Source organism: Sebastes umbrosus, chromosome 16 (assembly GCF_015220745.1).
Source record: "Sebastes umbrosus isolate fSebUmb1 chromosome 16, fSebUmb1.pri, whole genome shotgun sequence".
Lineage (NCBI taxonomy): Eukaryota > Metazoa > Chordata > Actinopteri > Perciformes > Sebastidae > Sebastes > Sebastes umbrosus.
This window is the reverse complement of record NC_051284.1, coordinates 14,118,286-14,142,594: the sequence shown is the minus strand read 5'-3', so window position 1 is coordinate 14,142,594 and position 24,309 is coordinate 14,118,286. Positions and strand designations below refer to the sequence as shown.

General features: G+C 45.2%; 1 protein-coding gene across 9 annotated transcripts in view; it reads left to right on the top strand.

The window, feature by feature from the left end:
• Positions 1-18,895, top strand: part of esrrb (estrogen-related receptor beta) — a 47,740-nt gene extending 28,845 nt beyond the window's left edge. For all 9 annotated transcript variants that reach the window (XM_037746952.1, XM_037746950.1, XM_037746951.1 and 6 more), the window contains 4 exons: positions 3,002-3,112; positions 3,643-3,804; positions 12,405-12,674; positions 15,684-18,895. In XM_037746952.1, the coding sequence (XP_037602880.1) occupies positions 3,002-3,112; positions 3,643-3,804; positions 12,405-12,674; positions 15,684-15,928 (788 nt within the window). In that variant the 3' untranslated portion in view covers positions 15,929-18,895. The remainder of the gene's footprint in view (positions 1-3,001; positions 3,113-3,642; positions 3,805-12,404; positions 12,675-15,683) is intronic.
• Positions 18,896-24,309: the final 5,414 nt, after the last annotated feature.

The window sequence follows — 24,309 nt, the reverse complement described above, 5'->3', positions numbered from 1 at the left end:
GTAGCTAACCTGTAAATGGACTATGTGACGAGGGTGTCAGTATGGCAGCCCCTGGGGTCAGCAGAAGGGGAGGAGGGCAATGCGTGACAATTTTTCCGCTACCCTCGCTCATCACCACTCGTGATTAAAAATGCTGCAACACACTTACAAGCATGCAAAGCTGGCAACGGGGGCCCTTTGAAATAGTGCTGACGGCAGTTTAGCGGCGGCGGCGGCTTCCTTGAAAGGCGAGGTTCACCATGCCTTGCCATGTGGCCTTCTGATTTTCCCAGCTAAAATAGGGTCCGCCTAAGCCCCCCTTGGCATTGCCAACCATCCCAGACATCCTGACACTTTCCCCCAGGGAGAGACACCCAGAACAGGTGAGGGACTCAAAATAAGGGCCCCTACTGCGGCCGGCCACACAAAGTGAGTGAAGACAGGCCCTTTTGTAGGAGTGTACTCGGAAAGGGATTATTATTGTTTTTGGAGAGAAAGAGGAGCCCTAGGTCAGCTGGCCCCAGCCCCCACCCCGAAGGCCTGCGCTAATCCGTGCACAAATGCCAGCCGCCTTGGCCGAAAGCCCTCTCCCCCTGCACCCTGCTTTGAAGAGATGATACCCGAGCTCACCCGCTGCTACCCTCGCTGCACTGTAGTGGGCCATAAAGCAGCGAGATGACTTTGGACGTGGTAGTACTCGACTCCCTTCACACATTTATAACCCTCCTACTGTTTACTTTGGAGGGAGCACTACAGACCGGTCCGAGTCAGAATCTTTGGGTGCCACCAAAGGGACATACCAACCTCACAAAGGTCCCTATAAAGTCCCGACCCATAGCGCCCGACAGCTCGAGTGAATAAACCCGTCCTCTTAATCACTCTCTCTTCCTCTCCGCCTGTATCTGGCCCGGTTGGACAGTAAAATGAAACAGGTTAGTGCCAAGCTTTAATTCCTGTCAGCATCTGTTAATTATGGCCGGGACTGTTCTAATTAAAAGAGGCACCCATCTACCTTCATCGCTGGCTTTAGACTGGCTGATACAGCCACATGACTCGACCGGCGCAGAGGATCACGGAGAGAGGAGAAGCGCAGCCAACTGGCAGAGGCCGAGCTCATCGGGAGAGCCGGAAGAAACCGTAGAAAGTGGTGACATCACGTTTGAAAATGAGAGGAATTTTCCATGGCTACAGTAGTAACGGGACCATCTCAGATGAAGCTTTTTAAGCACTTAAACTCAAGAAGCAAGTGGAGGCGTTTGAAGGGGCCTTCATAGAAAAATTCTTTAAATGTTACACATAAAAATGAAATTGTCATGGTGTGTAAAGCACAGGTAGTTGCCATCAGATGATCCCCCGGTGCTTGCTGGGAAGGATGAGGCTCTGTTGGGAATTGGGGGTAATTAGGTTAGTGGGTTGTCAGTGTCAGGAAATTGAAAGACAATCCTAATCAGATTTGTGTTTCTTGGGAATCAAATAATTTATATAAGTAGAAGAAATCTCTCTTCTTCAGATACATGATAATACAGTTTATGCCTTGAGTGTGAGGGAGAGGGGCCACGTAAGATAAGTGGTGAAAATCAAGAAGATATTTTGCATAAATCCACCGTTGAATTCCTCTCTGTTAAATGAAGGCCACCTTCCTTCTTACATCATCCGATTTCCCTTCCCCTTCCCCATTCACCGAGCGACCTCCAATCACCGCGCATGGGACACATCCAAACTCATCCCCTCCAAGAGCACTCGCTGATGGGCAAATTGTATTAGGCTCATTTGCAGTGGCCACACAATGCCCAGGTTTGACACCGTCCTCCCTGTTATAAAGTGATGAAATCATCAAGGAAGTGCTCTGGCTGCGGGTGTCGTTCGCTCAGAGGACGCCGAGCGGCTGACAAATTAACTCCTCCTCCACCGCGAGCATTTCATTGAGCCTTTTCTCATCCACACTTTAGTATTAAATTTGTTTGGGGTGGGTGGGGGGTTACATTATGCATACAAACGTAATTTGAAGGGATTCTCCCTCTTGACAGGATTAAGATATCAAGGATATTTAGGCTGGTCCAAATATGGAGACGCAGGATATAAATGTTTGCATACACTCGCATTAAATAACCAAATACCTGCCCGCTGCTATCAAATAAATAGAACGGCGTGGATGAAATATTTTAACTATGTTGAAAATTAATAGAATAGAAAAGACATCCAAATGGAAACATTCTTATCAAATAATGAGATAATAAATAACTTATGTTATGATGAGGCCGGCTTGACATTTACAGTATCAGTGTGGAACCCGGCCCCCTAGGTGTGGCTGGGGGTGATAAGGCCTCGGTGCTACTCCAGTGAAAGAGGGGTGAAATAAGGGTCTTTTATGGGAAAGCAATACCTAGTTATCTATCTGCAGTATGACAGCGGATGTTTTGTACAGTGTGTGTGGGAGACTGTGTCTTTGCTTGTCGGCTGGTTAAGTTTCTTTTTCTTGAATACCGCAGGAGCGCACACCTGAGCTGAGCTCGCACACTCCCACGCGAGCAAAGAGGCATGTAGCTGGCAGCTAATTAGTATGCAGCCTGCCTCACCCCAAAAGCTAAATAATTAGAGGGCCAGTCTGTGAGATCATTGACCCTGCGTTAAATATTCATATGTTTAGACCTGCTCTGGGCTCAGCTGTGTCACAGTAGACCAGCCAGGCATGGACCACATATGGGAAGGCAGCCGTGCCTCTGACACATTCACACACACACACACACACACACACACACACACACACACTTATGTCACTATGCAGTCCTTTTACACTGCTGCTTTTCACGTGATTTAATAAAGAATATGTTAGGGTGTCATCTCTGATCATCATCCTACATGTTTGTTGGAGGATTGATTTGCGTCTTCACTTCTGTATCATATTTATTAGCTTTTTTTGACCTATTTAATTTTCATGTATTTTATATCCCTTTAAAAATCTATTGTGGAAAAAAATACACTCTCTTAATGTCATGTCCCTCTTGTCGTTTTTATAACCCAGGGGTTCGTCTGGACCGCGTGCGTGGGGGCAGACAGAAGTACAAGCGGAGGCTGGACGCGGAAAACAACCCGTACCTGGGCTTGACGCTCCCCCCTCCCACCAAAAAGCCTCGTGAGTACTGCTCCGTCACTTGCCCATTGTCTCCTTCCTCCGCCGCCCCTCCTCTGCCAGGTAAAGCTGAGGACAAAATTCTAGGCCAGCCTCATGTTTCTGCCACGTTTCGGGCAGTTGAGAGATCATTGGTCAGAGAAATAGGCCGGGTATTGTTCCGGTCAGAGCTGAATTATGATAAGTCTGTGAGCAGATGACCGATATTAAACAACGACAGAGTGCTCGAGGACACTAATGTCTCACATTTTCACACATACATTTTTTTCCCCCCACTTGCATGCATTCTGTAGGGATAAGAGCTTTCAGTGCCGTCATTTCACTCATACAAATTCAAGCTCCATGCATTAGTTTGCATAATGAGACGGGAGAAAGGAACTGTGAAAAGTGAGACCACCATTCTACCGTTAAAATTTCACCCAACGTGCCCAATGTTTATCAGCGCGGTGCATCTTTGTGCCTCGCTGAGCTTTGCAGTGATGCGACCTTTCACCTCTGCTTTGCTTTGACAATCCTTCCTCCTCTATCCTCAGTGACAAAGATAGTGTCTCACCTGTTGGTGGCGGAGCCGGAGAAGATCTATGCCATGCCTGACCCCACCATGCCGGAGAGCGACATCAAGGCTCTGACCACGCTGTGCGACCTGGCTGACCGCGAGCTCGTGGTCATCATCGGCTGGGCCAAGCACATCCCAGGTACAAAAACAAATGCTTCCTTTTCGGCTTATTTTTCTCTGGCTCCTCTCCACACACACACTCTGTATGAATAAACATGTGCACTCACACACACACACGTAGATAATTAATGGCGGCAGCTCATACAGCCTGAGGGTGCGTGGAGGACGGAGGGGGTGCAAAATGGACATAGCTGTGCAAGAAGAAAATCAATAGAGTGCATCTAAAAAAACCCTGCATTGAACGGAGAGGGGGACGCAGACCCAGTGCCAATGTATGTTGTAATCACCAGGGAGATTTAGAACAAAGTTGGGGACCTGCCCAACCAAACAAGACATCATATCACACACACACACACACACACACATGCACACACGAGCGCACTCAAGCGCAAGCACACACACATTGAATTATTGATGGGCATAATCACGTTTCTTCCTCGCCCCATAGACATTCTGATAGACGAGGTGTTAGGTTATAAGAGGCTGTTGAATTAAGGATACAGCGCCTCACGTCAGCAGAGATTTTGCTTCCTTCAAGAGTTTTCCTCTGATTTTTGACAGAGAACACATTGTTTAGCCGCTCTTTTTTTTTGCAACCGAGGCAGATTCTCCTTGATCTTGAGCTTGACCCCCATAACTCTATAACATTACGGCGCTGTAGGCGCGGAGGGGTAACAAACTAAATGAATGTGTCCCTCAGCGGCACCTCCATAACCTCTTCTTCTCATCAGCATAACTTGGACAGGCAAGGAGCTGTCAGCATGCAGGAAATGTGCGACATTGCTACACACACACACACACTGTCTGTCTCTCTCTCACACACACACATATATATATATACACATGCAATTGTGTGCATCAGTTAATTCAGAAGATGTATTTCAATTCCTAGATTAAGAAGGATCATTTATTTACAGTTGAGTGAAGTGGACTCAAGCTGACCTCAGGCTGCAGGTGCATTTTGTACTGAAAAGGTATTAGAGTACTTCTCAGAAGGAGGGGTATTAATCAGGTACAGATCTGATACTAAGGAGATTAGAGATGGATATGCTCCCAGCCCATGGCCTCAGTGCCGGCCCCTTACGCGTCTAAACTGTTTGGATCACTCCCCACGGGCCCTGCATGGTCAGCACACTGAGAGTTTAACAAGGAGCTTAGTCAGGACTGGATCACAACTGACCCGATAACACACTCTCATCGTTGTGACCCAAAAATTACACCAGCGTCGCAGACGTGCACAAAAAACTGACAACATTCCTGTGCTGGCTCTCTGAGTATAGACGGTGCAAGCATGGAGACGTCACTCACTAAGACACACATACATACAGATGGAGAAGAGTCATCTTTCTACATTTTACTGTGGAAAAAATACAGAATATTTCACAAGCCGATGAAGTTAACATAGCCATCACGTTTATGTGTATTGTTTACGAGTCGGATTTGTGGTTTTACTCCCTAAATCATACCCTTAACACACCATTTAATATACAGTCATTGTTAAAGGCTTAAACTCGTATCCCAAAGTGCATCATCATTTTAATATGTGTACACTCTATCTGGGATTGTGTGTGTGTCACAGTGTGGAAGCTCTGTTAATCAGATTACGCTAACACGTATTGTACAGTGGATAGATTCATAATGTTAATGGGATTTGCCGCGCAGATTGCTGTGCAGGAGACTTGTCATTCTGACTGCGTCCATAATGATCATTTAACCCAAAACCTGACACAGTATAAGCCCGAGTGTCCGTTCCAACTGCCAGCGAGTACCTGGAACAGGTCGAATGCGCTAAACAATGTGCAGCACCTGCGAGATTGTAGACTTTAAGTGGATTATTCTGATCTGCTTCTGTTTAAACACACACAGTCAAACTTGCACTTTTGTTTTATATATTTGGTCAGTTTTTAAACTTGCATTGTGAAATCACACGTTCATTTTAGATTAAAAAGACACTTTGACAGAATAAAGACTTGAGCTGAGTGCTCGGTCTGTGTCTGTCCCTTTGGTGGTGTCTGCATTAGGACAGTGGGTGTCCTCTGGCCATGAAATGGCTGCATAATTGAGTTGTACATGGCTGAACCTGATCAGAGACGGTTCACTGGTTGAGCGAGACTCCATGCACTAACACTCACTGCAACAACGGTACCCCAGGGCAGCCTAGCATGCTCGCTTCCTACCATCTTTCTCCCTCCGTCCGCTCCGGGACAAGAAAGGAACGAGGGGGGGGGAAAACCTGCTGATTGCATTCTGATAGATTTTTGCAGCCTTAGGCAATGGAATTAAAAAGATTAACAGTTCATTATGAAGTAGACCACATTGATTAGGCCATTGACAGATGGGCCAATAACTAAAGTCCAAATGTAACAATTTAAATGTCGCGAAAATTGGCACTTACCTTCTCCCAATTGATTTTTAATTTCCCCTATTCTCGGCTAACATTTGAAAAACGCGTTTCAAAAGTGGCATAATGTGGAGTAGAGTGGCCCTATTGAGTTTTAATTGGAGGGCGATTGGAGGATATCAAAGCTCCGTCATTAGTGTAGATGGTATCTTTGCCTCACAGGGTCCAATGTCAACTTTGTCATCCCGGCTCTATTTAGCGTACAATGAAAGGTCAGTTTGCGTGCATGAAGTGCTTTTCAGGTTTTACAGGTTTTAGTTTTACGATTTCAGACGAAAGAAGAACACAATTAATCAATCAGATCAGGTGTTATCTCAGTTTAATGAGGTGGATATTGAAAGCTGGTGTCACATATCAAGTGCCAGCCTTGCCCTCATTCTGAATCTGCCTTTGATTAATTGATAATCACCGCGGAGCTTTTGGACACTAGTGTCACTGCTCCAAATAGCACCATGAAGCACAGTCTAACGCGGCTGTCGCCTGAGGGGGGGTAGGGTCATTAGGAGCAGTGTTAGGGGGATGCTGACAGATGGCTTGTTGCTCCTAAGGTGCTAACAACCTTTGACACACATAGCGGTCCATCGTCCAGCCCTCTGGCCCCCATCCATAACGCCGTAAAGCGGCATTTCACTCCGTCCCAGAGGTTTAGGGATGTACACTGACAGCTTGAGCGCACTAGAACCTGTTTACCACCTTGACATTGTTGCCTTCTTCAGGAGTGGCGGGATACCGGCGTGACCCCTGTGGCCTCATGTCACCCCGCATTGCTTCCCACCCGCGGTGGGAATGTCATGTGTTCGTATGTAAAAACTGCCGTGCATGCTGCTTATGCAAGAGGTGGTCGTTGTTTGGTGTTTGCCCGCTCCCATCTTCCCAGGCCGGAGTGTTTTCAGCTGGGAATTCTCGGAAGGCTAAAGGGCCAAGCAAACATTGACTCTGCTGCTGCTGCTGCTGCTGCTTTGCTCCAACACAATAAAACATATTTTTACTCTGGCATGTCACCAATATAATGTTAAATATTCAAACTGCGCGTTTATGTCTTGAATTCATTTAGATTTTTTAATGCTACTTTAAAAAAAAACATCCTCATGTTATTGCATTTTTCGGTATTAGATTCCGACCAGATTAATCTAATGAACTAGTCTTGTTGGCATTGTTCTATTCATTACTGGTGTTTTGGGAATATTCATCATCTGTGCTTTATTGGATTCCAGCTCATCAGCTCCGCGTTTGACAGACAACCGCCTGGCGGGTTAGTTGTTAGCGTGGAGGCAGCGATGTTAAAAAGAGATCGCGCCTCTTGTATGTTGTCGTGTTTGTGTCAGCTCAACCCCTCCGCCATAATCACCCGCCCACCCGCCAGCCCACCCTCCTCCTCCTCCAGCCCCCTCCGGGCTCCTGTTTTCTCTTTGCCATTAAATTGTGAAATCTACTTACTGTGTTGCCAGCCTGATCCCACTCAAGCTGCGTAATCTCCTTGTAATAGAGTGTGAATACTGCCCGGCAATAAATCAGCACCTCATCAGTGCACTTTATTAAATATAGACACCAACAGACAGCTCTTAGTATATTCAATTTACCCTCTGACGTAGGCTTCAACACAGGAGATAAAGATAGATTGAGCAATCAGGTGGATGCTGAGGCCTGAACCCAGGCAGGAGAGCGGGAGGAAGGCGGAAAAGCTGCGGGGAGATTGAGATGGGGGCGTTTTGGAGGCAGACAGGCAGTCAGGAGTGTGCAGGGCCAGGAAAGGGACATCTGCCAGGCAGGGTGGGGGAGGGCTTTGTTTAGCTACTGTGACACATGAGCAGGTACATCCAGCATCGCAATTACGTGTGTGCACTGCTCATAATGTCACCAAGTTGAATCTGTGTAAAAATCTGTAGCATCCGTGTTGAATTTTGTGTCATATTTTATATGGAATGCTTTGTAGGAAATCTTATATGCGGATGTGCCTTTTAAGTGATCGTCAGCAAAGCGCCATCCCTCATTAGGCAATGTTGCTTGATGGCAGCGGAGATAAATTATGTGTAATTATGGCAATGATTAAAGCCTGATTCGTCCTGGTCTTTGGGGCTTAACAGAGATATGTAACGTCAGTATTGGGCAGTGGGACCCCAGGGAGGGCTAAAGACTTCTCCGTTAGGGTCAGGAGGTCACAGGGTGCAGATTAAAACAAGGGGATTACTGTATTTAACGTTCTCCAACCTCATAACGTTCACACGCTACTGGTCAAATCACCCATTCCCCAGCTACTTACAATGGGGATAATGGGCTGGTTATCACGTGGAGAGGAGGCCGATAGCGGACTCTCCTGAAAGTCAACGCGGGAGCTGAAAAAAAAAAAATAATTTTCAGTCATCAACCTCTTTTTCACCGAGTCAATTCAGTTTGTATTGACGTGATTTTGTCCGATATAAAAACAGCCTGTTGTGTCATCAAATCAGTGTCCAGGGGAAGCTCGCAGCAAACTGAGCTGTTTGTGTTGTACATGTGGCTGGACGGCAGGTCATATTATTTATGTCAAGCGCAGCAATTTATTACCAAGCGGCTATTGATTGGGTCCTCCTGACGCTGTCATGTAAATTCAAGAAGAATCATGGTCGGTCGGTAGCTGCACACACACAGATCCACACAAACGAGCACACACACACACATCATTATGAAGCTGCTCAAAATTGCCCTTCATTCCTGTATTGGTTATACATCTTAACGCCGTAGCGTGTCACTCTGCCGGATCAGAGGAATCCATACAAATCAGAGGTGCGTACTTGTCCTCTTTTTTTCTTTAAACTCTAAAATAAAAAAGCTTTGATATAGAATAAGCTTATGGCAGCATGATCATTCAACTCAGTTTGAGGTTAGGAAAAAAAAAAAAGACGTGCTGAACCTCTGGGGTCCTGTTAGGGGCAGTTTTACTCCAACTGGAGCCCGGAGAGCACTTGACTTGGCTGAGGTGAGATTGCCGCTGGGCAGAAGTCTTCAGGGCCTGCTTGTCCTTCTGATAGCTAGCCATGATAGATCAGCTGCTGTCCAGCCAGAATTACTCTCTTTCCTCTTTCTATCTCTCTCTTCCTCTTCCCCTCGTGCTCCGGTCCCCTTTTCGCTGCTGATCTCTTTCTCTCTTCCTTATCTCCCTCCTCTCTGGCCCGTATCTTCTCCTCTCTTTTATCCTCCATTTCTCTCTCTCGCTCTGTGTTGCCATTTTTTCCCTCTCCCTCCCTCTGTCTGCTCTGTTGTCTGATTGAGGGTGAGTTACGAGGGGGCTGCAGCTGGAGGGGGCCACCGTGCCTCGTAATTACATCTCTTTTTATTACCCGCGCTAATGGCCCTCGGGGAGAGGGAAACAATAATAAATTAATAGAATATGAACTCCAGCTCAACAGAAATCTACAGCATTTCATTTTGGACCGTCCTGCGCTCTGGCAGATGAAACGGTGCTCTGATTAATCTCCGCGAGGGGTCTGAAGCAGCCGTCTGTGGGTTTGGGCTGCCCCCTCCTGCTCACAGACGAGTGCTTTTGGGGAGATAAAGGGAGAGGTGATGGTTTTGGCTTCCTGACTTGCCTTGTTTTCGCCCTTTGAGCTATGAATAATGGTGTGCTGATGCAGTTAGTGGTCAGTTGCGTCACTCGAGCTCTGTCACCTATATTTATTTTGGTTCCTTATTGTAGATTGAACTGAATTTAAGTCATACAGGATAAAATATGTCTATATATCTGATCATTTTGAAAGTGAAAATCCCTTCGAGACACTATATGAGCAGGGTGCTTAAGTCAAAGCGAACAAAGAAAAGCGCTGCATTGTTATTATCTCTGTACAGCTGCCACAAAGACTTCCAGACAGAAATGTTGCCGGTGCACTCAGCAGTGGAGTGGAAAAGGCCCTTCAAGTGCGGAGACAGGCCTCTCCGATTTGGTCAATATTGTGTCATGTTTGGTCAAACCCCGCCAAGGCAGCGGGCTGGAAATGAAGATGTAAATATTGATATTTCATTAGAGGAAATCACCCACTCCGACGGCACTTAACCGGGCCACCTTCAGAGTGCGGCGGCCGGAGCGCCGCGTGACCTGCGGAGTCGGGAAGTCACTTCATTACTCGATTAAATTGAGTGGAAAAAGGCGAGGCAACGACACGAGATCCCATTTGGAGCGATAATTTAGGCCCTGAAGAGAGGGGATGGAGCAGGGGGAAAAACACCACCTCTCCATCTCACAACACTGGATTAAATTCAAGGACTTTTAGCGTCAAAGGTAATTGCAGGCTGCTGGGCTGCATGTGTGCATATGGTTGAGAGGTGTCTGCTGTATCAGAACAACTCTAAAGCCTCTCCAGCACACCCTGAACAGGGCCTTCACACGGGCTGTCACATTGGGAGCAGCGCTTTAGTTCCGCTTCAGTCCTCCTTGGCATTAAAAGGCTAGACAAAGCCTCGCCTGTGATTGTGATGCCAACCTGATGCGGCAATCAGGACCACGTCCACGCTTGCATGACAATTTCCCTCCGGCCAGTCCACACTCTGTACAACTTAATGGCCACGTATGCAGACAAGGAAATAACACAACAAAAGATTTGAAGATGCAGTCTGGATATGTGTAATGGCACAGGCCTTCACAAAATATGGCTTATTGCCTCCGCTGATAATAGCCGAGTGCTTTGAGTGCTTTCGGCAGTTTGCTTTGTTGGGTCTAATTTGGGCTCTTCAGACCTCTGACCAGTCCAGCCGGGCTCCAGCACCTTTCTGTTAGCACTCTATTCTACTGACTATTGATTCCCCTTCAAAATGTGAAGGCCCTCACATTCTGATCACAATCTGTTAATTAATGTATCCTGCAGCTCTTCCCCTGCAGTGGTCATCACCACGATAAGGGAAATTGAACACTCAGGTACTACTCTCCCTGGCTCTTCTTTTCTCTCTGCCCATCTCTCTCTCTCTCTCTCTCTCTCTCTCTCTCTCTCTTTCTTTTTCACTTCCTCATCATACCTCTTGTTCTTCTCAACCTGTACATGTGTGTGTGTGTGTGTGTGTGTGTGTGTGTGGTGTCCTGGCAGGAGGAGATAAACATCAGGCCCAGCGAGATCATTTATATTTAAGAGAAAACGTGGGGAATAGGTGCGGTGAGCGCCCTGGTCAATACTGTAATCTATCGCCTCTTAATCGCGCAGTGGCAGCTAGCGTGGCAACAGCAAACTTGTAAAAGCAATCATATTAATCAGGGGCGGAGCTGAAGAGCCTAATATGCTGTCAGAATGGGCCGCCTGCAGGCACGCTGTGCAGGAGGAGGGGAGGTGGGAGGGGGGGGGTTGTGCGGTTTATTGACAGCTGAAGGGTAGTACGAAGGGAAAAGGGATGTGATGGCTATCTGCTCCCCACTCTCTCTCCTCCTTTCTCTTTTTGCTTTTACCTTTTTTTAATTTGTTTGAGTTTCTCACAGCTCATCTTTCGGGGATCTAGCAGTTTGTTTTATTTAATGTTCTATTCTGAGCGTACGTAGAGGTGTTGAAGAGGGAAATGACAGTGGTTGGATGCGCCCGAGCCAATTTCAGCTCATCCAGCTGCTGTTGGAGAATGAGGCCCTCGGTTTAAGCAGGTCTTCAGGCTTGGTTTGAACCATGTGACCCCTGTGCTCACTCTATGTGGGCTTTTTTGTGTATGGATTTACGTGCATAGGTGTCACGATCTGCATGTGCACACGTGTCAGTTTGTTTTCCTGGTTTTGTGCATCCGTGCGTGTTGCCGCGCGTGTACGTTCGTCCCTTCATCGCCTCTTCCCGCGACACGGTGCGTGTCATGTCCTCAACCCCTCCAATGAGAATGTGTCTCGGCGCTAATCCCCCGCACACCAATAGAGGTGTGACAGGATACAAGGGGTAACCACATGGCTTTGTGTTTCCCAGACCTTTGCACCGATTTACTGTCCTCACTTACAGTAAAGCCCGCTCAAGTGCTCTGACACCCGGCTTCAAAGAGGACCTTCCACTGTGCATTTAAAATTAAACACCGCTCGCTAACATGTGCCTCGGCGTGTACCCCGGGCTACCGGAGCTTGACAAGTCGTGTTTGGTTTACTGATTGAGTCAAAGTGCCGTCTGTTCTTTCACTTTAAAATACTTTCTTTTACTTTTTAAAGCTCTCTAATGAAAGATGGCTGAATCATGGAAGAGGCCCAAATATGCATGTTTGATCCTCATAAAGTTTCCGTTCCTCTGTCCCTCCAGGCTTTTCCTCTCTCTCTCTGGGAGACCAGATGAGTTTACTGCAGAGCGCCTGGATGGAGATCCTCATCCTCAGCATCGTGTTCCGCTCGCTGCCGTACGAGGACGAGCTGGTGTACGCCGAGGACTACATCATGGACGAGGAGCACTCGCGGCTGACGGGCCTGCTCGACCTCTACGTCTCCATCCTGCAGCTGGTCCGCAAATACAAGAAGCTCAAAGTGGAGAAGGAGGAGTTCGTCACCCTCAAGGCCATCGCGCTCGCCAACTCAGGTGAGGAGTCTCCGGCACACCGACGCATCATAAATAACATTCAGGTGTCATGGTTTTCCATTGAGGCAAGTTTTATGTGCATGGAAGAAAAGCCTTGATAAAAAAAAAGTTAAATTATTTATTTATTTAAATTTATAAAACACTTTCATTGTTGTGAAAAGTATTTAAACATCAAAACAATTGTGTTAATAATTTTATAATAATTGCTCTAATAAATAATTAAGTAAAATTAATTAATTGAATAAATTAATTATTAAATAAATAAGTAAAATTAATATTTTTTTAAACATTTATAATTTAGAGTTACTTTCGAAGGAACAAACCTGTCCCAAAGCAGTCATTGGTTTGCTTGATATTATCCCTTTTATTTTCATGATTTAATTTAATCTAAATATTCCCACTCAGTTATTCTAATTAATGTTGTAAAAGCATGATTGCATTAGGTAAGATATAACAATTTTTTTACATTTTTTTTCACAATAAATACAAACAAAAGTAAATGTAAATTTTGACTAACAATAAGTGAAGCTTCTAGCATTTTTATTCTAGTGAAATAACAAATTAATATGCACACAATATATGAAGAATACACTTAAGTTGTACCGTTCAAGTGTATTACTCACTCCGATTATGTCCCTTTCTCCTGACTGGACCTCTGAGTAATGCACACTAGACAGTGTAATATCCAGGAACAGTACGGTATCGTCTGACACAGTTTCAGAAATGACATTTCTGAGTTTTTCCGGAGTTTTCCGGTGTAACCTTTAGTTTGGAGCGTGAGATGGAGAGATGGAGAGAGGATAAGGGCAGTACATGGGAAAGAGGGATGGAGGAGTGAGCTGCTTTTTTTTTAATTGAACACCTTCCATGTTGTGGTATTTCTCCAGCTCTCCCCTCTCGTTCTCCATCTCCATAACAGTAGCTGCAGGGCACAGCAGCCACGGGAGATAAATTTAGCATTTCATTAGGAGCACAGGGGCTGTCAATAAAATGTGTTAAGTCGAATGGAATGAGTATCAGGGAGTGATGGGCCTCGTTTGTTCCGACGCGTAGACGGCACGCCGCTATTGACAGGCTCCTTTTGAGGAGGCAGGACCCGTCCCAGCTCTGATCAATGCACGCCTGGGTCACTGGGCCGCTTTCCCTTGTTTTGTCCGGGGCTGAAAAATGAAAATGCTGATGGTGGGGCTTTGCTTTCAGACAACAGAGCTTTGGTGGGGAGGAGAGGAGAGATGGGGGTCGAGGAGGAGGAGGAGGAGGAGGAGGAGGAGGGTGTCCGGAGTGTTAGAACAAGGTCTCTGGGAGATCGCTCTCCCGGGAGCCCCCTCGGTCTGACAGCTGTGAAAATTCATAGCGATTGATTTTGTAATTAGCAGTTTATCAATCGGATCGACGTGGGCTCACTGATGGATTGCGAGGAAATTGTTTCTTCAAAGTTGTTTTTTTAAGTCTACCCCTCCTCCAAGGACTACATGCTCGCCGTCTCCTGCCCTCTTTTCCCGCCCATCTGTTGAGATGTCTCTATCTCTCTCTTTATTTTCTCCTCTTATTTTTTTTCCCCTCGCTGCAAAACATTCAATTACAGCAGGTTCAAATCAGGTTTATTGCTAAAACGTGTTTGCGAGCGTGAAAAATGGAAGAAAATACGAGTTTGATTTGTGAAAATGCAGCTTGTTAGGTTGTGAATCCAGCCTCTGTGAAAAGAACAAGAGATAATTATGTCACACCACATCCCTTTTTTTTTCTTTTTTGCCTTTTGTTCTTCCATCCTCCCCCCCCCCTCTCACCTCCCTCCCCCCTCTCACATTCACTTTACAAAACGACCTACTTCATTTCACCACTGTGGATTTGAAAACCGTCAGGGTGAGAAATGTCTCAAGGTCTTGGGAATACAGTTGTTCCAGTCAATGAATTTGGGGCGAAGTCTGAAATCTGTTTTGCCTTTTATTGTCCCGTGCGGTAAAATATGCAGCGCCAAGGTGAGACGAGTCAGGCAGCCAATGACATGCCGCCGCCGGAGTGCCAGACACCGGTTAACCAGTGAGAGGAACCGCGACCCCGGACTGTCCCTGAGAGAGAGGCTAGGGGATAGAAAGAGAGGCGAGAATGAGAGGGGAGTGCTGTAACATGATGTACAGTAAAAAACGGTGGCAGTGTAGCGAAACGTTATAGGAGCGAAGAACAACGGAGAGAAGCCAGACTGAAACTGTAGACCGCTCTAAAACTGGCCTGGAGGTGGGAGAGATCTGGGCTGGCTGGAGCTCAAAGAGGCACCGTTTTTGCTCGGTACAATATAGAAAGACATTTTTTGAATATAGACAAATAACACTAAACATTTAAAGGGAAATTTAAGTTTGCCAGTTTTTAACTGCTATACTTAGATGACTGCTTTTATCAAATAAAGCCTTTAGTATTTGTTTTCCCTCCACTCTGATGGTCAGAAACTCCCTCGAGGGGAGAAGGAAGAAAATTAATTGAAAGGAAGTGTTGGATTCATCTCAGGCTTGTTTATGGCGTCCAATTCTCTAATGGAGCCCCTTTCTTTTCCTTGTTTTTTTGTTCGTAAACAATCTGTCCTTTGGAACAGTGAGGTGTTTAATGTGTACTCGCTCAGAAGAGATTGGGTGCTATTCATGCCATTGTTGCTGGAGGATAACATTGATTTTCAGTCTCGCTGGTCAAGGGCCGTATGAATATCCCACCCGGTCCTCCAAAGACTAAATAAATAAATAAATGAAATAAAGCAGATGTTTTTTTTCTTTTTTATGATGTATTCTTTATCTTGTCAGGGTGTGAGTTATACTGATAATGTGTTCCCTGCCTTACTGCTAGTGACAGAGCGGTAAAGATCAATCATGAGATTAAATTTAGTTTTAGAAAATTCCATTTCCCATCGCTCCTGTTATATTACCGCTGTCTCAAACTACATTTCTTACAAGTTACTTTTTTCCTTCTTGTCAAAAATTGAAAATCCATCAATCTTCACACTCCTTTCTCTGCTCTCATCAGACTCCATGCACATAGAGGACATGGAGGCGGTCCAGAAGCTTCAGGACGCTCTCCACGAGGCCCTGCAGGACTTCGAGAGCGGCCAGCACCAGGAGGACCCGCGGCGGGCGGGCAAGCTGCTCATGACCCTGCCTCTGCTGCGGCAGACGGCCACCAAGGCGGTGCAGCACTTTTACAGCATCAAGGTGCAGGGAAAGGTGCCCATGCACAAACTGTTCCTGGAGATGCTGGAGGCCAAGGTCTGATCGGAGGGTGGCGGATCGGCCACGGCGATGGCGGAGGGCTGCGTTAGCGATACAGAAAGTGACTTGAACCAAGGCGGCGGGTACTCAGGAGAAGGAGACCCCCACTGACTGTGCTATAGGCAGGAGAGTGACTGACCTCTCTCGCTCCTCCTCCTCCTCCTCCTGGAACCCCGGGACACTAATTAAAAAAGAAATGCAAAACTTGGTTATTAGTATAAATATAAAAATGATGCAGATTAATTTAAAATATATAAGAAATACTATGTACAGTAATAATTTTTTTGGTTTTTGTTAATTGTCAGTGCTGTATATGAAGAAGGACCCCTCTGCCCCTCAGCATCTTCAGAATAAGTAGTTGCCAGTTCTTGATAACAAGATAAAGAGGTTTCTTTTTTTTTTCAGAGAACTAAAAGTTCCTTAAAATTTGTTCTGAAGACAGCAGAGGTGTCAAAAACCATAAACAGACTCACTTGTCTCACAGCTGTGTTTTTTTTCCTGGACTTGACCAGGACGTGTATATATTTATTAATGGAAGACTGAGTGTACAGTTCAAAGTCTGGTGAACTTGGTGGCCATTTTCTCTTGTTCTCCTCCTGGAAAAAAAATGAACTAAAATTGTTACCTAAATGTGAACTCTTTATCAGTTTAAATGTCCTTGGATATACCTCTCAAGAGCAGTAAGCCGTGTGATCTTTGTGGATCTGTCTCAGACTGGAAGACTTGCTGGTCCCATGTTTAACCAAACTAGCATAGGCAGGTACAAGTAGTCAGTCGTCTTATTCTGTAGTAACTCAGCAATAAAAGGGAGCTGTGGGGAATCTTTCATGTGCTTTTCAATGATGCTGTTGCTAGAAGACCATGCCTGTGTATCCCAGTCCCACCAGTGGGACACACCGCTGCACCGCTGCTGCACACTAGTGTCCCTCCTCTCCTTGTGGTGGTTTGTGTCGGTGCTGTTTCATGTAACCCATTGAACTCCAAATTTGGTCGTTGATTTAAGCCCATGGAAATTGCCACTTGGCATGCAAATAGATGACCTGATTCGGGGCTAGGTGAAAGATGATCAGCGCGTTTTGCCGTGGCGGTATCAAAGGATTTATGCCGAGTGGCAGAAGTCCAGGAGATTCCTTGTTCAAACAATCAGAGGCCCATATGTCAGCCGCTCTATTTTGGGCCCCTTTAAGCCCGTGGCAGAGTCATCCCACACACAGGGAGCAAGGTGCCCAGCATCTGCTCTCACCATTTTAGACACCTCCCGTCTTTTAATAGCCGTGCCTGCATTTATAGAGCTTCGACCAAACAGAGGTAAATGGCAGGTGCAGAGCGGGAGTGGTGGCACTTCACACTGGGTTTATTTTTAACCCAGCGGGAGGTTGTTGTCTGCGCGGCCTCCCTCCAGGAGTACACGTGGAACACTTCTTCTTGACCTCATGTTGACACAGTGGCCAGTGCAGAGTAACACCCTTCCCACCGGAGGCAGGCAGGCATCCGCGAGGAGATCTCGGGATGTCCAAGCATGTGAATAGCTATGCAAGAAACAGTGATCTGTGGTGGGAGAGAGAGATCTCGGTCTCCCTTCTCCCTGTGTCTAGCTACCATTACACTGGTTGGGAGTAATACTGTCCAGTCCAGCAGAGCCGCTCGTCTCCATGTGAGGGAGAACATGTTGGACGTGAACGCTTATACTACTGAAGGATTTTATGTGATGTGATAAATTGTGGCCCTGTCACAATAATATGATACTGTGATCAAAGGAATCCCTGACATTGCAGCAGGGTAGAGTTGCCGCCATGCTTGCGATATCAATGGCTAGCACTGATCCAGCGGCCGGCATGCCTTTTATACAGCAGCCTGATTGGCCACGTACCGGGGGGACGACCACCCACTCCAGCACCCAATCACCCCCAACTTGAACTAGCCGCTGTCCAGTTAACAAGCTCCACTGTAGAGGGTGACAATAGAACTTGTACTATTTCACTGTTGTGCAATGCAACAGGGACCAATTCTGACTGGAACCATGCTAAAAGCATGCTTTTACTTGGATTTGGGAGAATTTGTACGCTATCAAGTGACATATTCTAAATCCCTCTAATCAGAAACATGTATCCTGTATAGCAGAAGAACTATATTTGATTTGCTCCACTGATTAAAAAAAAAAAAAACTTTTGTGCTTGTTTCAATAAAAGTGCAGCATAAATAAAAGACTTTTGCAGAAAATCTTTACAACTAGAATTTTGTAGTGGCCCAAGATGATCAGCCATAAGAATCATAATAACGGGAGTCCTGTCATCTCCCTTTTTTTTCTTTTTACCTTGCAATATGGCACTGTAAAAGAGAACATGTCTTACATTACAAGCTGTGTCTAAGTGTGTAAATATATCAGCGTCAATAAAGTAGGTTGCCGAAATACCATTGAAAATAAAGTATGCAGCGCCCTGCTGACTACTACCTCATTATCACATTGTCAATATTTCTCTGATTCAACATGTTCTGCTCTTTATCATCCTCACATGTCTGTGACATACCTGAGCCATCCATGTTTTTATCAAAAAAACTGTTTCTCTCCCTCAGTGCTCCTGCCAAAATATTTGTAATTGTAGTTACCGATCTTCTCTTCCCACTCATTCTTCATAGATCTGTTTGTAAAAGTAAAGCATGCTTCACGTTGACCACACGATTTGGCCATCAGTGGGTGTGACGCCCCATTTTGGTTACTAAGCGGGTATGTGTTTTTATGAACATCAATGTGTCAGAATTGGTCCCTTGATGATAAATTGCGGACGGGGGCAGGTAACTGATTTCCTGCTTCTGTGCTATGAGTATTTATGGTGTGAAATATATCATTTGGCAATGGTGTACATTGATATCTCTGATCGTTGAATCACCAATATCTGTGTAACTTTTACGTTTTGATTTTCAAAAAGGTAAAGGATCAATGAATTAAATACTACCTGAACTCTGTGATTATTTTGTGTTCGAACTAAAAATCTGTTGAAGTGCAAATTACTAAGAAGAACAGTTTTATAGATCATTTTCAACCAGTACAAGCCAATGATGTTTAAGGTAACAGCTTTTAAACAAGATGCTAGCTGCTAACACAATGACAATGCTAATATGCTGACGATCAATCTCGAAACCCGTCGGCGAGTTGAGAGACGACGTGTACGACCAGATTGTTCCACAAGTAGCCTGTTTACAAGCTAATTTTAAACCAATAAAAAGCGAAATCATCGTCAGACAATAGCCGGTGGGTTCCCAGACTGCATTTCGGCCAATGCGTTCCGCCTCTTTTGCTCTCCATATGCACTGTTTACCTGTATACAACCAAAGCTTGCAATGCTCGAACGTGATTGGTCAATACTACTCGGACTACAAACGGAAACCAGAACGCTTCCGATACTAAAATCGTGTCTCGTTGTCTACAGATTGTACATGTGCATGCAGAATCTGTTTATAGAGATTAGCCGTTTAGTAGGTATAATGTTCAACATGCTAATATTTGCTATTGAGCACAAAATACAGCTGATGCTAATGGGAACGCTATTAGTTTTGCAGGTATTTGGTTATAAACCAAAGTATTGGACAAATTGAAATGATGACATGATGAAAGTGCTCGAGGAACAATTCATCCTGAGGGGAACATGAATGTCTGTAGCCAACCAAATTTCCTGGCAATCCATCGAATAGCTTTAAGACATATCACTAAAAACAAAAAATGTCAACCACATAGTAGCGGTAGAGAAAAAGTCAAGGGATCACTAAGTCATTTAGATACATCATCTGGGAACCATGAATGTCTGTACAAAAGATTTGCACCAATATTTCCGTTAGATGTTGAGATATTTCACAGGATATGTGAACATTTGTTACCTACTGGTGGTGCTACAGGAAAAGTAATTTTGATACATCATCTGGGGACCATGAATCACTGTACAAATCTCCTGCCAATCCATCTAATGGTCTTTACGGGCGTTTTCACAAGCCATACTCCGTTTGGCTGGTCCAAATCAGAGTGAAATTGATACTTTTGGTTCGTTTTCTATTTAGTCTGGTTCGGTTTCACAGTGCACAAATTTAAAGTGGTCCAAATAAAAAAATAATTTGCGGAGGGGCAAATACGAAGGAATGACTTTATCTTTTTCGTCTCAAGAGCTGCAACTTCTATGCAGGGGATCGGGAACTCGGAAACTGTCGAAGTTTTTTCATTTTGACTCGGCACTGATCTACTGTGGTACGAATCCCTTCTCCTCCAGTTTATCTCCAATGACTTTATAAATGTCAATATTTTTGTAGACTTTATTAATCATATTCTTTATGTTCTCTTCGGGCCAGATGTCAAGCAAACATTGGACTTCTGCAGAAGTCCAGGTCAGTCCTCTCCCACTCATGTTAACCTGTCGTTTACCTGTGTTCATCTCAACAAAAGCAGCCTTGGACCGGTTGTTTTGGTCCGTACCACAGTACAACTACTGCGTTCACAACTGCCCAAACAAACCGCAGCAGAGTTTGATTAAAACGGACCAAATTTCAATCAGAATCAAGTTAATGGACCAACCATCAGATCCATATTGCCATCCCTCGAACTAAAAAAAACAATAATTATTGTAAGAGAAACAACTATTGTACTACACACATCTGCTCTTTACTGTGTTTACCACAGTATAGTGTTTCTACTTAGTCATTCACCCAGTAGAGCAACCCTTACTCTAACCCTGCCCTCTGCTCAGTGTGTTTACCCATTCTACTATAGCCAGTCTCACACACACACACACACACACACTGACTGACTGGGAGTTCAGCGATGGGACAGAACAAAGAGCAGACCAGAGCTCCCAGCAGACCACAGACGGGTGGCGGTAAGCGAGGCAAGCCAGTCGAAGATCCACGCAGGCCACCCAACCATCCATCCAGCCATCAACCGCAGCCACTGCAGGGCCAGGAGCTGTTGAAAATGGATCCGTCACAGGAAACAGGCAGACAGACACGCTAACGCTGATGGAGGTGGGGGGGATGCGAGGGGCTGTAGCTCCATTATTTCAGGAAGCTGATATTCCAGGGAGTTAAAGTATTCCCTTCTCTATATAATTATAAGAGCCAATTTCCCTTTTTGAAATAATGTCTTGCTAACCAATTAATTGTAATAATCCTCTTCGTGGAAACAACGGCGTCACAAGACGGGATGACTTGAGGATGAGAGGAAAAGAAAAAGGAGATCTGGAGGCCCCACGCAAATAAAATGTAGAGCACGGTTGCCAGGCGCAGTGTTTTTAAAAGCAATGTGCTTCTCGTTTCTCATGCAAATCGTCCCGGTTGGACCAGATATGGCCGTCAATAAGTTTCCCACAGATACAGTAGCAAGGCAATCATTTACCTCCATTGACAGGTCAAAACACCTTTCATTAGAGTTACGAGGCATCTCATCAAGATGCGGCCCCGCTCGCAGCTGTATGACTGCTGTGTATTGCTTAAGTGTGTTTCATTATTCCCAAAGCAACGTTGATGATGGTGAGGGAAAGGATTACACGTCAGGGTGAGTGATTGGGTTTGAACAGAGCTGCTGCATACACTTTGTATCAACCCAGGGCTCAAATTACACTTAGGTTGAAAACGGAGCACGCAAATGCCCAGGAGAGCTTGTGGCACAGAAATGAAGAGTGGGCCACCATCTCTCTCTCTCTCACACACACACACACACACACACACACACTTTTCATCTCTTTCCTTTGTCAAATTTTCTTTTGACCCCTCCTCCCTCCTCCCATCGCCTCCCCGCGCTCTCCTCCTTGTTTTTGAGGCACAACCAGCCTTTATGGGCATTCTTATTGTTCCACTGATTCTGTTATGTGTATTTATTGCTCCATTTGTGAAATTGGAGGCACCGGCCGACAAGCCTATTACTATTCAATAACGGGAGCTGAGCATTTTCACAACCGTGGGCTATCAATGTCCCAGACAGAAACGTTACGTCACATCAATTTCAAACAACAGACGGATTGCTATATTGTTGTTGTGTATTATATTGGAGGAGAAATCTCACCAATCTCCAACAGAGGAAACTGCGAGTGCCAGCAGTCAACAACCCGTCTGATCTTCAACAAAAAGGACAATGCAACTGGCTCAAGAGTAGATCTATTTCCTAATAGATCCTGGTTAGTGCTGTCCTGTACCTGTCCCACTAGCAGTATCTGAGCCGTGCATCCTAACACCTCTGACCCTGCCCAAGACTCTCTTTGGCTGATCAATAGGCTGTCAAAGTGCCTAGCAGGCACACAGGCCGGGGCCATCTGAGATTTCGCCCTCTCATTGTCCATCTTCGCCGTTTTTAAGTGCATTTATCAGGTTACACGCCTGCACTGCTCGCCACTTAATGCATGGCTGCGCCGCTGTCCTAAAAAACCTGGCGGACCTATGTCCCAGTTTGTCAAATTACTCTGGTTACATTTTTTTATCATGCAATCACACAGTGAAAGGTGAGACTTTTGGCATAAGTGCAGTTTAAACACCCGTTTTCTTTATCTAAGATCAATCTTCTGCAGGTGTCAAACAAAAATGTGGAGCAAAAGAAAAGAAAGTTTCTGGGCCAAATTGTGGTTCTTCTTCAGAAGGAACTGCATGAAAAAACCTTCACTGTTTCAGCTGATAAGAAATTAAGCGAACCCACAAAAATCCCCCGAGAACAAGTCCCAAAGGATACAGAGCGAAGCGCACCACCGGGGCGCCGCCACACAGGATGCCTGTTAGGATGAGACCACATAGACCCTCCTGCGCCGCAGAGAAAATACTGCTTTTAGCTAAAATCACTTGTTCCCTAACACTTGGACATTGTAGGAACACAAGAGAGAGCGGGCAGGTAATAAACTGTATACACACACTGCACACACACTCGCAAGATAACTGCATGTGAAGGCTTTTCTTCCTTCATTTGAGATTTATTTGCCCAACTGTATCTTTATCTGTGCTGCTCACTGATATGAAGCTGTGGGGGGGGGAGCAGAAATATTTCCAACTATCTGCTGAATGTATCTCCCTCCGCCCAAGGAAAACACTGTTGTGGGATGTGGGGAGGGGGCTCTTCTTCCCTACTGTTTTATTGCCTCTGCCATGTATTCACGCGTTCTTATGGGCTTTTCCAATTTAACCACTGGTTTGGAAATAATGAAGGGAGATAAGGAACATTGATAAGCATGGATACGTCCATCAAATGGAGAAAAACTCACACGGGCTGCTGTGTGTGCTCACTTCACAGGCGTTTAACACAATTACCCCGTTATTACCGAGGGTCGGGCCTGCGCTTTGAATCATATTAAGACATTTGCTTCATCTGAGTGTACAGGTGGGATTGTTCCTATTTTATGGGCATGTTTGGAATTTAAAAAAAAATTAAAACATATTTCTTATATTTATCGATTTGTTATTTTACACTATTCATTTCCCACCGAATATTAGGGGTGTAAGAAAATATCAAAAATATAGAGTATGGCGATATTGTGTTTCGTGATATTGTATTGATTCTCAAAAACACCATAGATTTTTTATTAACAGTTTACGTGCAGAGATTAACTCATTCAATACTTTAATTAATTTGCAAAACATGCGCCCTCTCATTGTATGTATCCTCTCAAAGTAGTGCTATCATGTTGGATGTTACAGGAACTGTGATAAATGCAAATGCATGACCCACTGTTCTGATTGTATAAAAGAAATAAAAAAATTTTAACTCAGATTATATGCATATGGTGGTGTGTTCTTTACACTATTGACAGTTTTCTTAAAATGAGATTTGAAAAAAATCGCAATATATTGAATCACAACCCCGTATCATGATATGTATTGTAATGCCAAATTCTTGCCAATACACAGCCCCACCAAACATACATATTGGTTTTAGTGTCCTAATTCATCCTTCATGTATTAAGTTGCAAAATATCCTGACCAAAACTTCAAAACTATCGAGCTGGGATTTAAGCAGAAAGACAAACTTTGTCGCGTGTCATTTGCCGACTATCTGCACTATAATAACAGCGCGTTGGTGCCGCGGATCCCAGGATTTCCCGGGGTCCAAAGGAGCAGCGAGGAAATGGTCAGGCTCAACTCCGGAGGGAGGCCACGGATGGGCCTGACCTTTTCGGCATGTCAAGCAAAGGTTAGAAATCTCCACTGGCCTTAAAGCAAATGCACTTGTTTGCCATAATGGAGGAGGCCCCTGCCTTCTTTCAGCTAGAGACCAGGTCTGGTCCCGAGAGGGTTCCCTCTGATGGAATTCTCTCTGCGCACACACACACACACTTAAACAATCTTTCGCTCACACACACACACACACACACACACACACACACACACACACACACATAGAGAGTACTGTCTCCATTGCTGCCTGCTTT